General features: G+C 41.4%; 1 protein-coding gene across 4 annotated transcripts in view; it reads left to right on the forward strand.

Moving 5' to 3' along the window:
- lrba (LPS-responsive vesicle trafficking, beach and anchor containing) overlaps positions 1 to 13,766 on the forward strand; it is a 753,934-nt gene that overhangs the window by 725,588 nt on the left and 14,580 nt on the right. For all 4 annotated transcript variants that reach the window (XM_067992149.1, XM_067992164.1, XM_067992158.1 and 1 more), the window contains one exon: positions 12,965 to 13,066. In XM_067992149.1, coding sequence (XP_067848250.1) covers positions 12,965 to 13,066 — 102 coding nt within the window. The remainder of the gene's footprint in view (positions 1 to 12,964; positions 13,067 to 13,766) is intronic.

Here is a 13,766-nt window from a genome sequence, read left to right on the forward strand (position 1 = left end):
AACACATAAATTTAAAATGCTGCGATTAACGCTAAGAATCTAGGATTCATTGCTGTGACCCACAAAGATTCATTTGAGTCTTGTACTGCGTTAAATTGTACATAAAGTGAGTGTGATGTCACATCTAAATTATGGTTTTGTTTTAAATAGATAATCTTTATTATTGTTTCTTTTGTCATCTACATAGACTGAATGTAAAACATTCTAAAGGTGCACATCAATTTAAGAAGAAGAAATGAGCTGCTGATGTAACACTTTGTTCTATTTAAATTGATTTTTTTTAAGTTTACACATTCTTAGTGCTTTTTCAACTCCTAATCTTTTCTCCTCCCTCCTTGCATTTTCTCAATTTGTAGTGGGTTACTAAGTATGCATTTTTTTGCCAGCTGGGACAGCAAAATGGCTTGAGTGTGGATTTTTCCTGCATCGGTGCAGCTCCACACTCAGCTGTGACAAAGTATGAGTTTAAGTTGAATAAGTCAGTCTGTCTTTTCTCCCTTTAACTGTCCCCCCACACTTCAGGTGGTCCTCTGTCTAGTGGTCCAACTGAAAGCTGAAAAAACTGCCTAGTCTGGGGCAAGCAAGTGAATATGACTGGCAGTCCTGGGACTCAAATTCCTCAACTTCTCATTGAGAATCAAGTGTTTAATTTCTACTGCTTCTAGATTTCCCCAGGTTTGAAAACAATGCAGTGATTTTTATAGATCCATAAAATCTATATAGGCTTGCGTTTTTATGCTGATGCATTAAGCTACAAAATGAACTTTGCCCCATTAAAGTTTTTGAAAGTTTTTGTGCCAATGTAAGCACATTGAGCATTTGTGTCATTAGGGAGGGAGGAAGTGAACAGTTGTAGCTTTTCTGTCATTTCTTTAACTGGTTTCTGTTACATTGTAGGATAGCTGACACACTGCAGGGTGTTTCCTGTGGGGTGGGGGAGTGTACACCCAAGGTTTTGTGCATTGTGATTTTAGTTTTTAAAGGGAGCAAAGATCTGGGAGATAAAATTCCTGCCTTCATTAGTCAACCCGGGCATTAAGCGCGAAACTTTGCTTTGTACTTGTCCTGTTTATTTTCTGCTAAAGTTCGTGAAGACAGGAATTTTGCCCCCATTTCTTGGTAGTTGCCTGTTGTGCATTTTATCAGCTCATAAAAATCAGAGCAGGAGCAGGATAAGGTTTCTATCGTATGTCTTTACCTTAAAGTTGTTGAATTTGGGAAGGGAGCTAAGATTTTCAGTTTGGACATGTCTTGTCTGACCTGTATGTCTACAGTTCTGAATTCTTTTCTCATGCATTTTAATTCAAAAGACTTTATTTTTCTGTGCATACCCTAATCTCATTCTTTTTGATGTTGATTTTTCTTTCAAAACTGCTAATACTCAGATCAAAAAGAATCATAGTAAAAAAAACAGACAAAAGTTATAAAGCTTAATTACAGGACCACTTCAAGTAGAAATAATTGTAATATGCAAGTACTCCTGGTGCTGTGGATGCCACCCTAATTAGATTGCAGGACAGATTCCACAGTATTGACAGCAACAGGCAACAACTGCACATGTACTGTCATGCACATTGTTTAAAAAACTATGGGTTACAACTTTAATTTTTGCCCACTGAGCTTTCCTGATGGCTGTGAAAGTGCCAAGTGGGAAACTGCATTGCTGACCTGCATGGTTAGGCTGAGCACTCGACCAGCATGGGTAGACTGCTCGTGACCAGGAGAAGCTGCTGCCGACTGCGTTGATGCTGTTGGCTGCAGTGGTGTCCAGGAAAGCTACTTTGCGGAGTGATGTTGCTCCTCTTAAGGTGGCTGCTCCACTTCTTTTACTTTATAGTGGTTCTGCTGAAGTTAATGCTACCATCAGAGGCAATGCTGTAATGTAAAGTGGCCATAAATCAAGGTAATTGGAGGGGAAAGGGATCAAGTACCTTTTGGGCACCAAGAAGATAAAGGCTAGTGTTGGAATTTTTGAGTATTCACTAAACTTATTTTATTATTAAATGAAGTGAAACCTTCCGTGTGGCAGATTTTTTTGGAGTGTGGCAAACATTCTTTTAATAATTATGGTTTCAAATTTTATTTTATTTTATGACAGCCTAAAACTTCAATCTACTTTAATGCATTTACATTTTTAGAATAGGTTTGAGTTAAGGCAAATGAAGGGGAGGGAGTACTTTCATTATGAAGTTACATCATTTTCCATTAGTCAACATTGAACATTTTTTTACATGTTCTTTCTATCCCTCAAAACGTTATGGAATTATTCCACTCTGCTTTCTGGATTTAGAAATAATCAGAAGTACTCGAACAATTTAGCCAATTTAACAACAAGCATGTTGTATATCATTGTACAATGTTGATCTCTGATGCAATGAATCAGGTATAATACATAATATCTTAATATGCAATTAAAATAATAAAAGCCACTAAGATTATCCTATTTTTATGCATGTCAACATCAAAATATTAAATTGTTTTCTATCTAATTTAAATTATTCCGAGCTCTTTATATCCTAAGTAGTAGTAATATAACCTTGTGATCAGACGTGTTTCATTTTAAGTATTATTACCCTCCCTCCCAATGCATAATTTGTTACAAGCTAGTTATATGTTGGTCGTATATGTCCTAAAAGATACAATTTATTGTTGTTAATTGACATAGTAGGTTGCTTGATTTCGAAGCAAATAATGTCAAAAAAAGAACTTGCATTTATATAGCGCCTTTCACGACCTCAGGACGCCCCAAAGCACTTTACAACCATTGAAATACTTTTGAAGTCTAATCACTTGTAATGTAGGAAACACAGCAGCCAATTTGCACAGAGGAAGCTCCCACAAACAGCAATGAGATAATGACCAGATATTCTGTTTTATTGATGGTTGAGGGATAAATTTTGGCCAGGACACCAGGAGAACTACTCTACTCTACTCTTCTTTGAATAGTGCTGTGGGATCTTTTACATCCACCTGAGAGGGTAGACTGGGCTTCAGTTTAATGTCTCATCTGAAAGACGACACCACCAACAGTGCAGTACTCCATCAGTGCTGCACTGAAGTGCTCAAGTCTCAGTTAAAAAGTATAACTTTTGCATGGATGATGTAATAACATAAAGATATAATGGTTAGTACAAGGAAACAAAAATTTAAAAGGCCATGGGAATGTCGACTCAGTGGATAGGGGATATTTGGCAAATATTTTGAGTGACATCCTACACAATGGGAGGACTGAAGATAGTCTACGCATTGAATGTTATGTAGACAATCATTCATTGTGGGATAATGTACACTTTACGAAAAATGTGAGTGAGAAAAGATTACGGATTGACCTTGCTGGCTTGAAACAAATGCTGGAGGGAAAGGAAATCTCTAAAATTAAATGGGTGGATTCAAGCCATCGACTGTCAGATTGTTTTACTAAAAGTAGTAAATGTACGAAGAAATTATTAGGGGTCCTGTAGAAGGGTCACCTCACAATATAATGGAAGTTTTTGATTTTTCAAATTTTTGTTTGTATTATATATATAAAGTTTAATTTTTATTTAGAGAGAAGGGAAACTGTTAATTGTATCTATATGATTTATATCAATTTGTGTTAATTGTAGTCAGGTGGTGCGTATCTATTGGGGACTCTCATATCCATTTATATGAGAGCTTGTGAAGTGGGTAATGTGGATCTCTGTGACTAAAGGCTTGGAAGCAACTGAAGATCAGGCTCAAGTATTCTATCCTTCACCACCTGGCTATCCAATTTATAACATGGTTTACTCCAGCTATCTTGTATGGAATTACCACTCTCTTGAGTGACCTCAAGATGTTGTCATCTCCAAACCTAAAACATGTAGAACTTTTATACTCCTTGCATCGATCCTCACTACTTAGTAAATCAAGATAAAAATTTAAGCAATCTACCCCGCATGCAGTTGAAGTAAATGCACTGTCTAAACACCGCACAATTAAAGGAATCTGCGACTAATACATTCATCGCAGGATTAAAACTCCTTCTGGCCAGTATAATCTGTTCATATTCATCATTATCTTCATCCTCTTCCTCAGAACTACTTTCTTCGTGCGTCATTTCAAAGACCCTGCATCTTCACTCCGGGCAATTCGCCTCATAATGATACTTAGTCACATCTGAAGCATCTACTGATTTTTTCCTTGGGCATTCCTGGAATTCAGTCGCCCGTTATTACTGTCCCAATTTTGTCTTCTGTTGATATAACTGGATTTGCTGTACCTGCTTTCATCACCAATCTGACTGTCTTTAATCCGTCCATCATATTGACGCCTGCGTCCCGTCTCTTGAAAATTTTGAACCTGATCTGGCGCCCGCGTTCAGTATCTGGAACATTTCGAAACCTGGTAACCATCGAATCTTCTACATTGTGTGTCACAGTGGAAGACCTCATTTGTTCCATGAAGGCTGAAGGGATTGACTGTTTCCCCCAGGATTTCTTTTAAGGCAGCGGACATTTGATCCAACAACAATTATTTGCTTTTATATAGCACCTTTAACATAGTAAAACACCCCAAAGCGCTTCACAGGAGCATTATCAAACAAAATTTGACACTGAGCCATATGAGGAGGTATTAGGACAGGTGACCAAAAGCTTGGTCAAAGAGTTAGGTTCTAAGCAGCGTCTTAAAGGAGGAGAGAGGTGGAGAGGTTTAGGGAGGGAATTCCAGAGCTTGCGGCCTAGGCAGCTGAAGGCACGGCCGTCAATGGTGGAGCAATTAAAATCGTTGATGCGCAAGAGACCAGAATTGGAAGAGCGCAGAGATCGCAGAAGGTTGTAGGACTGGAGGAGGTTACAGAGATAGGGAGGGGCGAGGCCATGGAGGGATTGAAAACAAGGATGAGAATTTTAAAATCGAGGTGTTCCCAGACTGGGAGCCAATGTAGGTCGGCGAGCACAGGGTGATGGGAGAACGGGACTTGGTGCGAGTTAGGATACGGGCAGCAGAGTTTTGGATGAGTTCAAGTTTATGGAGGGTGGGAGGCCAGCCAGGAGAGCATTTGAATAGTCCAGCCTGGAGGTAACAAAGGCATAAATGAGGGTTTCAGCAGCAGATGAGCTGAGGCAGGGGCGGAGATGGGCAATGTTACGGAGGTGGAAATAGGCGGTCTTGGGTAATGGAGCAGATATGTGGTTGGAAGCTCATCTCGGGTCAAATAGGATACCAAGGTTGCGAACGGTCTGGTTCAGCCTCAGACATTGGCTAGGGAGAGGGATGGAGTCGGTGGCTACGGAACGGAGTTTGTACCGGGCACCAAGGACAATAGCTTTAGTCTTCCCAATATTTAGTTAGAGGAAATTTTTGCTCATCCAGTACTGGATGTCGGACAAGCAGTGTAACAAATCAGAGACGGTGGAGGTGTCGAGGGAGATGAAATTAGAGCTGGGTATCGTCAGCGTACATGTGGAATCTGACGTTTTCGGATGATGTCGCCAAGGGGCAGCATATAGATGAGAAATAAGAGTCTCCTTTTCCGAGAGCTGGACGCCAGTTAGGACCAATAGCCTGTCCATAAGACACCTTAGCACAATCTAGTAATTTAAACGCTAGTACCGATCCAGGGATTCCCAATTTGAACTTTGTCAACCTTTTGTACAATTTGTTAAGGTCCACGATATGCTCTTCCAATGAATGACCGTCCATTTTTCAAAATCTATCAAATGCTGACCAGGCCTCATAGGCACTTAACAGGTCATCTATTTTGTAGATTTGATCCAGAAATTCTATTAGAAAGATAAAACTTTTATCATTATCCAAAAGATCTGCATCCATCTCAGAAAATACCTTACTTCTGATCTTACTTCGTTCATGAAGTGTCAACGCCAAGGCCATGTCTTGTTTTCTCTCCAGCAGAGTAGTAACCCGTGTCCACATATCAACCTTATTCTTCCACTGGTCATACGGTTCAAACTCCGAGAACATCGGAGGGAAATGGGTACGGTAGCATAGTGGTTATGTTACTGAACTAGTAATCCAGAGGCCTGGACTAGTAATCCAGAGTCACAAGTTCAAATCCCGCCACGACAGCTGGCGAATTTAAATTCAATTAATTAAATAAAAATCTGGAATTAAAAATACCAGCATCAGTAATGGTGGCCATGAAACTACCGGATTGTCGTAAAAACCCATCTGGTTCACTAATGTCCTTTTAGGGAAGGAAACCTGCCGTCCTGGCCGATATGTGACTCCAGACCCACAGCAATGTGGTTGACTCTCAATTGCCCTCTAAAAATGGCCTAGCAAGCCACTCAGTTGTACAATCTCGCTACTAAAAGTCATAATGAGAATAAAACCGGACGGACCACCCGGCATCGGACCACTAGGCACCGGACACGACAACGGCAAACCAAGCCAGTCGACCCTGCAAAGACCTCCTCACTAACATCTGGGGACTTGTGCCAAAATTGGGAGAGCTGTCCCACAGACTAGTCAAGCAACAGCCTGACATAGCCATACTCACAGAATCATACCTTTCAGCCAACGTCCCAGACTCTTCCATCACCAACCCTGGGTATGTCCAGTCCCACGGGCAGGACAGACCCACCAGAGGTGGCGGTACAGTGATATACAGTCAGGAGGGAGTGGCCCTGGGAGTCCTCAACATTGACTCTGGACCCCATGAAATCTCATGGCATCAGGTCAAACATGGGCAAGGAAACCTCCTGCTGATTACCATCTACCGTCCTCCCTCAGCTGATGAATCAGTCCTCCTCCATGTTGAGCACCACTTGGAGGAAGCACTGAGGGTAGCAAGGGCACAAAATGTACTCTGGGTGGGGGACTTCAATGTCCATCACCAAGAGTGGCTCGGTAGCACCACTACTGACCAAGCTGGCCGAGTCCTGAAGGACACAGCTGCCAGACTGGACCTGCGGCAGGATGGTGAGCGAACCAACACGAGGGAAAAACTTACTTGACCTCGTCCTCACCAATCTACCTGTCGCAAATGCATCAGTCCATGACAGTATTGGTAGGAGTGACCACCGCACAGTCCTCGTGGAGACGAAGTCCCGTCTTCGCACTGAGGACACCATCCAACGTGTTGTGTGGCACTACCACCGTGCTAAATGGGATAGATTCAGAACAGATCTAGCAGCTCAAAACTTGGCATCCATGAGGTGCTGTGGGCCATCATCAGCAGCAGAATTATATTCCAGCACAATCTGTAACCTCATGGCCCGGCATATTCCTCACTCGACCATTACCAACAAGCCAGGGGACTAACCCTGGTTCAATGTGGAGTGTAGAAGAGCATGCCAGGAGCAGCACCAGGCTTACCTAAAAATGAGGTGCCAACCTGGTGAAGCTACAACTCAGGACTACATGCATGCTAAACAGCGGAAGCAGCATGCTAGAGACAGAGCTAAGCGATTCCACAACCAACAGATCAGATCAAAGCTCTGCAGTCCTGCCACATCCAGTCGTGAATGGTGGTGGACAATTAAACAACTAACTGGAGGAGGAGAATCTGCAAACATCCCCATCCTCAATGATGGCGCAGTCCAGCACGTGAGTGCAAAAGACAAGTCTGAAGCCTTTGCAACCATCTTCAGCCAGAAGTGCCGAGTAGATGATCCATCTCAGCCTCCTCCCGATATCCCCACCATCACAGAAGCCATTCTTCAGCCAATTCGATTCACCCCACGTGATATCAAGAAACGGCTGAGTGCACTGGACACAGCAAAGGCTATGGGCCCCGACAACATCCCAGCTGTAGTGCTGAAGACTTGTGCTCCATAACTAGCTGCGCCTCTAGCCAAGCTGTTCCAGTACAGCTACAACACTGGCATCTACCCGACAATGTGGAAAATTGCCCAGGTATGTCCCGTTCACAAAATGCAGGACAAATCCAATCCGGCCAATTACCGCCCCATCAGTCTACTCTCAATCATCAGCAAAGTGATAGAAGGTGTCGTTGACAGTACTATCAAGTGGCACTTACTCACCAATAACCTGCTCACCGATGCTCAGTTTGGGTTCCGCCAGGACCACTCGGCTCCAGACCTCATTACAGTCTTGGTCCAAACATGGACTAAACAGCTGAATTCCAGAGGTGAGGTGAGAATGACTGCCCTTGACATCAAGGCAGCATTTGACCGAGTGTGGCACCAAGGAGCTCTAGTAAAGTTGAAGTCAATGGGAATCAGGGGGGAAACTCTCAGTGACTGGAGTCATACCTAGCACAAAGGAAGATGGTTGTGGTTGTTGGAGGCCAATCATCTCAGCCCCAGGACATTGCTGCAGGAGTTCCTCAGGGCAGTGTCCTAGGCCCAACCAACTTCAGCTGCTTCATCAATGACCTTCCCTCCATCATAAGGTCAGAAATGGGGATGTTCGCTGATGATTGCACAGTGTTCAGTTCCATTCGCAACCCCTCAAATAATGAAGCAGTCCAAGCCCGCATGCAGCATGACCTGGACAACATCCAGGCTTGGGCTGATAAGTGGCAAGTAACATTCGTGCCAGATAAGTGCCAGGCAATGACCATCTCCAACAAGAGAGAGTCTAACCACCTCCCCTTGACATTCAACGGCATTACCATCACCGAATCCCCCACCATCAACATCCTGGGGGTTACCATGGACCAGAAACTTAACTGGACCAGCCATATAAATACTGTGGCTACAAAAGCAGGTCAGAGGCTGGGTATTCTGCGGCGAGTGACTCACCTCCTGACTCCCCAAAGCCTTTCCACCATCTACAAGGCACAAGTCAGGAGTGTGATGAGATACTCTCCACTTGCTTGGATGAGTGCAGCTCCAACACCACTCAAGAAGCTCAACACCATCCAGGACAAAGCAGCCCGCTTGATTGGCACCCCATCCACCACCCTAAACATTCACTCCCTTCACCACCGGCGCACAGTGACTGCAGTGTGTACCATCTACAGGATGCACTGCAGCAACTCGCCAAGGCTTCTTTGACAGCACCTCCCAAACCCGCGACCTCTACCACGTAGAAGGACAGGAGCAGCAGGCACATGGGAACAACACCACCTGCACGTTCCCCTCCAAGTCACACACCATCCCGACTTGGAAATATATCACCGTTCCTTCATCGTCGCTGGGTTAAAATCCTGGAACTTCCTACCTAACATCACTGTGGGAGAACCGTCACCACACAGACTGCAGCGGTTCAAGAAGGCGGCTCACCACCACCTTCTCAAGGGCAATTAGGGATGGGCAATAAATGCTGGCCTCGCCAGCGACGCCCACATCTCATGAACGAATAAAAAAAAATCGTACCTTGACGATTTAAACGTGCTTTTTGCCATTTTTCTCAATGTCCATTCGGCTTTCAAGTTTTTTTTTGTGTCCCAAAAAAAATTGTAGTTTCCAACCTCCACCTTTTAGGCAACCATCCTCTGCTACCATTTTATAAATTGGATAGCCAGGTGGTGAAGGACAGAATACTCGAGCCTGGTCTTCAGTTGCTTCCAAGCCTTTATTCACAAAGATCAACACATTATCCACTCCACACCCTAGATAAGCTCTCATATAAATGGATACAAGTGAGTCCCCAATAGATATGCACCACCTGAAGACAATTAACACTAATTGATATAAATCATATGGATACAATTAACAGGGAAAGGGTAGGGGAATGGGACTATGTGGATAACTCTTTCATAGAACCAGCCAGCACAGGTATGATGGGCCAAACAGCCGCCTCCTGTGTTAAATTTGATTACCTGAAGTTCAAGACTTTTGGCCTAGATTTTCTGATTGTAACGTCAATGGTATCGTACTTACTGTTGCCATTACAATCAAAAATCTAGGCCTTTGTCTCTGTTATTTTTCAATGAATTTGATTGCTACGAGCACTACCAAGGCTGTTATCTGACTATTACAGATGTGTCAGTAGAGATATGGGCAATTGAGGCAGTTCAAGGAGTCATTTCAAGTCTTGCTACAATTGTAAACACTATATTCAATCATCTTAGTATTCTTTTCAAATCTGCAGAGCATGTTTATAAGTGTTAATTGAGATTAAGAGGATTGGTATAGGGGATTGCATTGCACATTACGTGCACAGGTAATAACAGTTCACAGATCAACATTTGTATTTTATACTACAAGCTGTATTGTCCATAATGTAAACACATAACATGAAATCATGCTATCAGCTTCAGTGTACTTGTTCTACAGCATTTTATTCTTCATGTATAATCATTTTAATTCTTACCATTTTAATAGGTTTGATATTGCTCACTATATAGACAGAAAATGTATTGGAAAACTTGGAAAAATATTTTTCCAACTGGCAACTACATAGCCTCTATTTGTTAAGTTAAAATGTACTGATCACATACAATACGGTCATGAATTAAGTGAGTATGATGATTAATGGCTAGGAAATGTGTCCAAAAAAGTTATTCATTTTGAACAGGAATTAATTCTTTTGATCTGAGGGTCTGTCCTTTTAAAAGTCACCACCAGGACTGCTTATTCACATCCATTGTGTGCTGAATTTAGAATGAACTCATCTGGGTAAGATTTTATATTGATGCCTTTTTAGTAGATCCAGGTGGCAAAATTCTATTCAAAACAAAGTAACTGAGCAGCGGCACTAGCCTAGTTAATGATTGTAATGTATCTGTCACTGTTAGCCAGTTGAAGATTGAGTTTGGGGTGTGCTGGTTGGTTTTAGCCCAAGTGGTGGTGATGAGATTTTAGCATGTCATGTGTTCTTATTTTGTTTATTTCACTATTATAACAGTATTGCTATGGTGAGTTAAATGACTATTGTGTCCCAGGTTTCTGTGGAACAGACTTTAGCGGGTAAAAATGTAAATTGCAGCCATTATCTGTGTTCTGTCATCCTAGTCATAGTGTGTATGTAATGAAGAAAAGGTAGGGATACTTTGGGAACTGAATAACTACGGCAGTTTACAAAATTGTACCATTCACGTGGACCTCCATAGGCTGTATTTTCGAATAGTAATTCCTTGACAGACAAGCTTATAATAAAACAGCAATTTAATTGTTATGACTCAAACTCAACCAGTGGAAGCTCATCCCAAGCATTCAGCTGCACCCCAACACATAGAAGTTTCTAATTTGATTTCAAAACTTAAAAAAAAATCTAGGAGTACTGTGCACAATATATAAAAAGTTATTTCAGCGGACATTTAAGTGATAATTAATGGACTGTGAAGAAGACCATTTAAAATAAGCTGCAGTCACATGCAGATGAACTTCTACACATGCAAGAACTGAAATGTCAAAATGACCCTGTTTTTACACAGAGCTAACGGCTTCTGACACTGTTAAATATACAATGTGTAATGTGTTTTTTCCTGATTACAACTAGATAAACTGTGTACCAGCAGCAGTGAGAAAATACATGCGATTTATACAAAGTTAAGGATTGTACTAATAAACTTGAGTTTGATCGTTTACTTTAGCACTCTTCCTTGGCATACCTCTTGAAACAGTATGCCAGAGATTTCAGTGAAATCATATATTATATCCCTTTCCTATTGAAATCCAAAAGTTTTAAGCAGTTTTACATTTACCATTAGTTTCTTTCCCTTAAAAGTGCAGTGATGATTTTGTCCAACCTACACTCCCATTATTAAATAACCAAATTGCCACAAAACCTAAAAAAAATTAACTGATAGGAAACTCGAATACAAATATTTGTGTGTGTTTGCTTGTGATGTGACAACATTTGTTCTGTAAAAATGTTTAACTTTAAAGAAAGTTTAAGGCTGGAGCTACATTGTACAGAATTATTTTGATAGCCAGAAAAAAACTTACTGGTATTCGACAAGAGCAAGATGCAAGTATTCAGTTATCCAGTGCAAGTAATTCTTGGAACAGAATTATAATTCTTTCTTGGGGTTCAAAGTAATTTGCAAGATATTCCAAGGCAGACGACGAGGAATACCAGTAAAAATAGAACTTTCCGGCAAGTTTACATTGGGGTTTTAGCTAGCTGCATAGGTCCTGTGAATCAGGAACTGGCAGTCCAAACACACCCACAAACCCTAATGTAAGAGCAGCTTTTCTTTAATTAGTGGTTGGCTGGATTATTCATCTAGAACAGCCCAGTATTAGTACATTCCTCTGTCAGGCATGTTTTCACCTCACATAATGGCTTTCAGTAAGTTACAATACATGTAACCAATCTGCTCACACCTGCTTTAACTGAGAGGTTAGATATTCCACTATAGTAAACTACCAGCAGGGAGCTGCAGAGGAAGTGGGTTGGCTCACATAGTACAAGAACTTGACAGCAGGGACACTGTATGAAAAAGCTAAGTTTCTTGATAGAGATATTTTTCATTTCTAATAATTATTTTTGTCCCTGTGTTTATCAGGTGTATAAATTAACATTAAATTATACTGTACACTTCTGAATAACTGACACTAACTCAGCAGGATTGCATAGATGTGGGCTAAATATATTTTTAGCTTGGGTGTAGACAGCAGTCGATTGAACCACTTGCTTTCAGCAAGTTACCTTTTCTTCCCTTTTTTTTAAACCGACTCAGTTAATTGAGGGATTTTTTTGGATTGGATTAACTAGATCTGGGTCTCCTAAGCAAATTGACAGTAAATGATTGGTAAAGAGAGAACTTAAAATCTAATGCAAGTGTAAAGATGGAATAACCAACTGGAAAGAACAGGAAATGTTTAGTATATTGTATTAACGTGAGTGCATTTCCAGCCTTGTTATTTTGGTTCCAACAATTTGGCTGCAGCAATTTCCTGTATTCTTAAATAAAAAGTAGAAAATGATGAAAGCATACTACACCTGAAAGGTCAGAATTTCAGGTAAGGTGCGTCATCAGGTTATATATTCTTGTAAAGGCAGGATTTTTTTAAAAGAAACTTATCGGGGCTGCTATGTCAAATGTTTTCTGGTGCCAGTCCTTGCTAGATCAGTGTTCATGTCCTTTATATTGAACTGAACAACTGCTTGTCTTGTTTTTCAGCTGAATGTGCTGCTCCTCGAGCTATCCTGACAGGCCACGACTGTGAGATTAGCTGTGCTGCAGTATGTGCAGAACTCGGTCTAGTTATCAGCGGTTCGAAAGGTAGGTACAGATAGAGGATGTTGGGTATTGAAATGTCACATTGCATTGTAAAGTGCAACTGTTCATTATTTAAGGGGAAGAGAACAAGAGACCTTTGTACTTTTTAAAAATAACTCTTGCTTTCCATTTTAATGTAATTTTCTCATGCATTTCAAGGATTGGTTAGAGAATAGCAAATGGCATGAGAAATGGGGAGGAGGCTGTGGCAATCTAAAACAAGAGGGCAGAAAATGAGTTCAAGGGGAATCTATCAACATCCAGAGGAAATGTATGTGAGAATAACATGAAAATGAGCCCAAGAAATATACGATAGAACCTTTCCTCATGTCCTCTGTATCACACATCATTGCCCAACTTTGGTGGGCAGTCAACCTACGTACAGACCTTTGCCAATGACATTGTAACCAAAGCCCGGGAGACGCATGACAGAGGCTCACTTTCTCAGGAAGTGTCTTTTGTGTACTTGCTGGCTGTGCATGTTGGCCTCAATAAGATCAAAACATCACTTAAGACTCATCCCCAATGACTCGTAAACTCAAAACAATATTAAAAATATAGGCTGTCGACTTTGCACTTGAAACTTAAAGGTGCAGAGAGCAATACAGTGTCACAGGTTAGCAGCATAATGTTGGTTCATGCCCAGAGTTCTCCATATGGTGAGTTATTGGTCTCATTTATGTCAGGAGGGGACACCAAAAGA

The sequence above is a fragment of the Heptranchias perlo genome, chromosome 1, assembly GCF_035084215.1.
Source record: "Heptranchias perlo isolate sHepPer1 chromosome 1, sHepPer1.hap1, whole genome shotgun sequence".
Classification (NCBI taxonomy): domain Eukaryota; kingdom Metazoa; phylum Chordata; class Chondrichthyes; order Hexanchiformes; family Hexanchidae; genus Heptranchias; species Heptranchias perlo.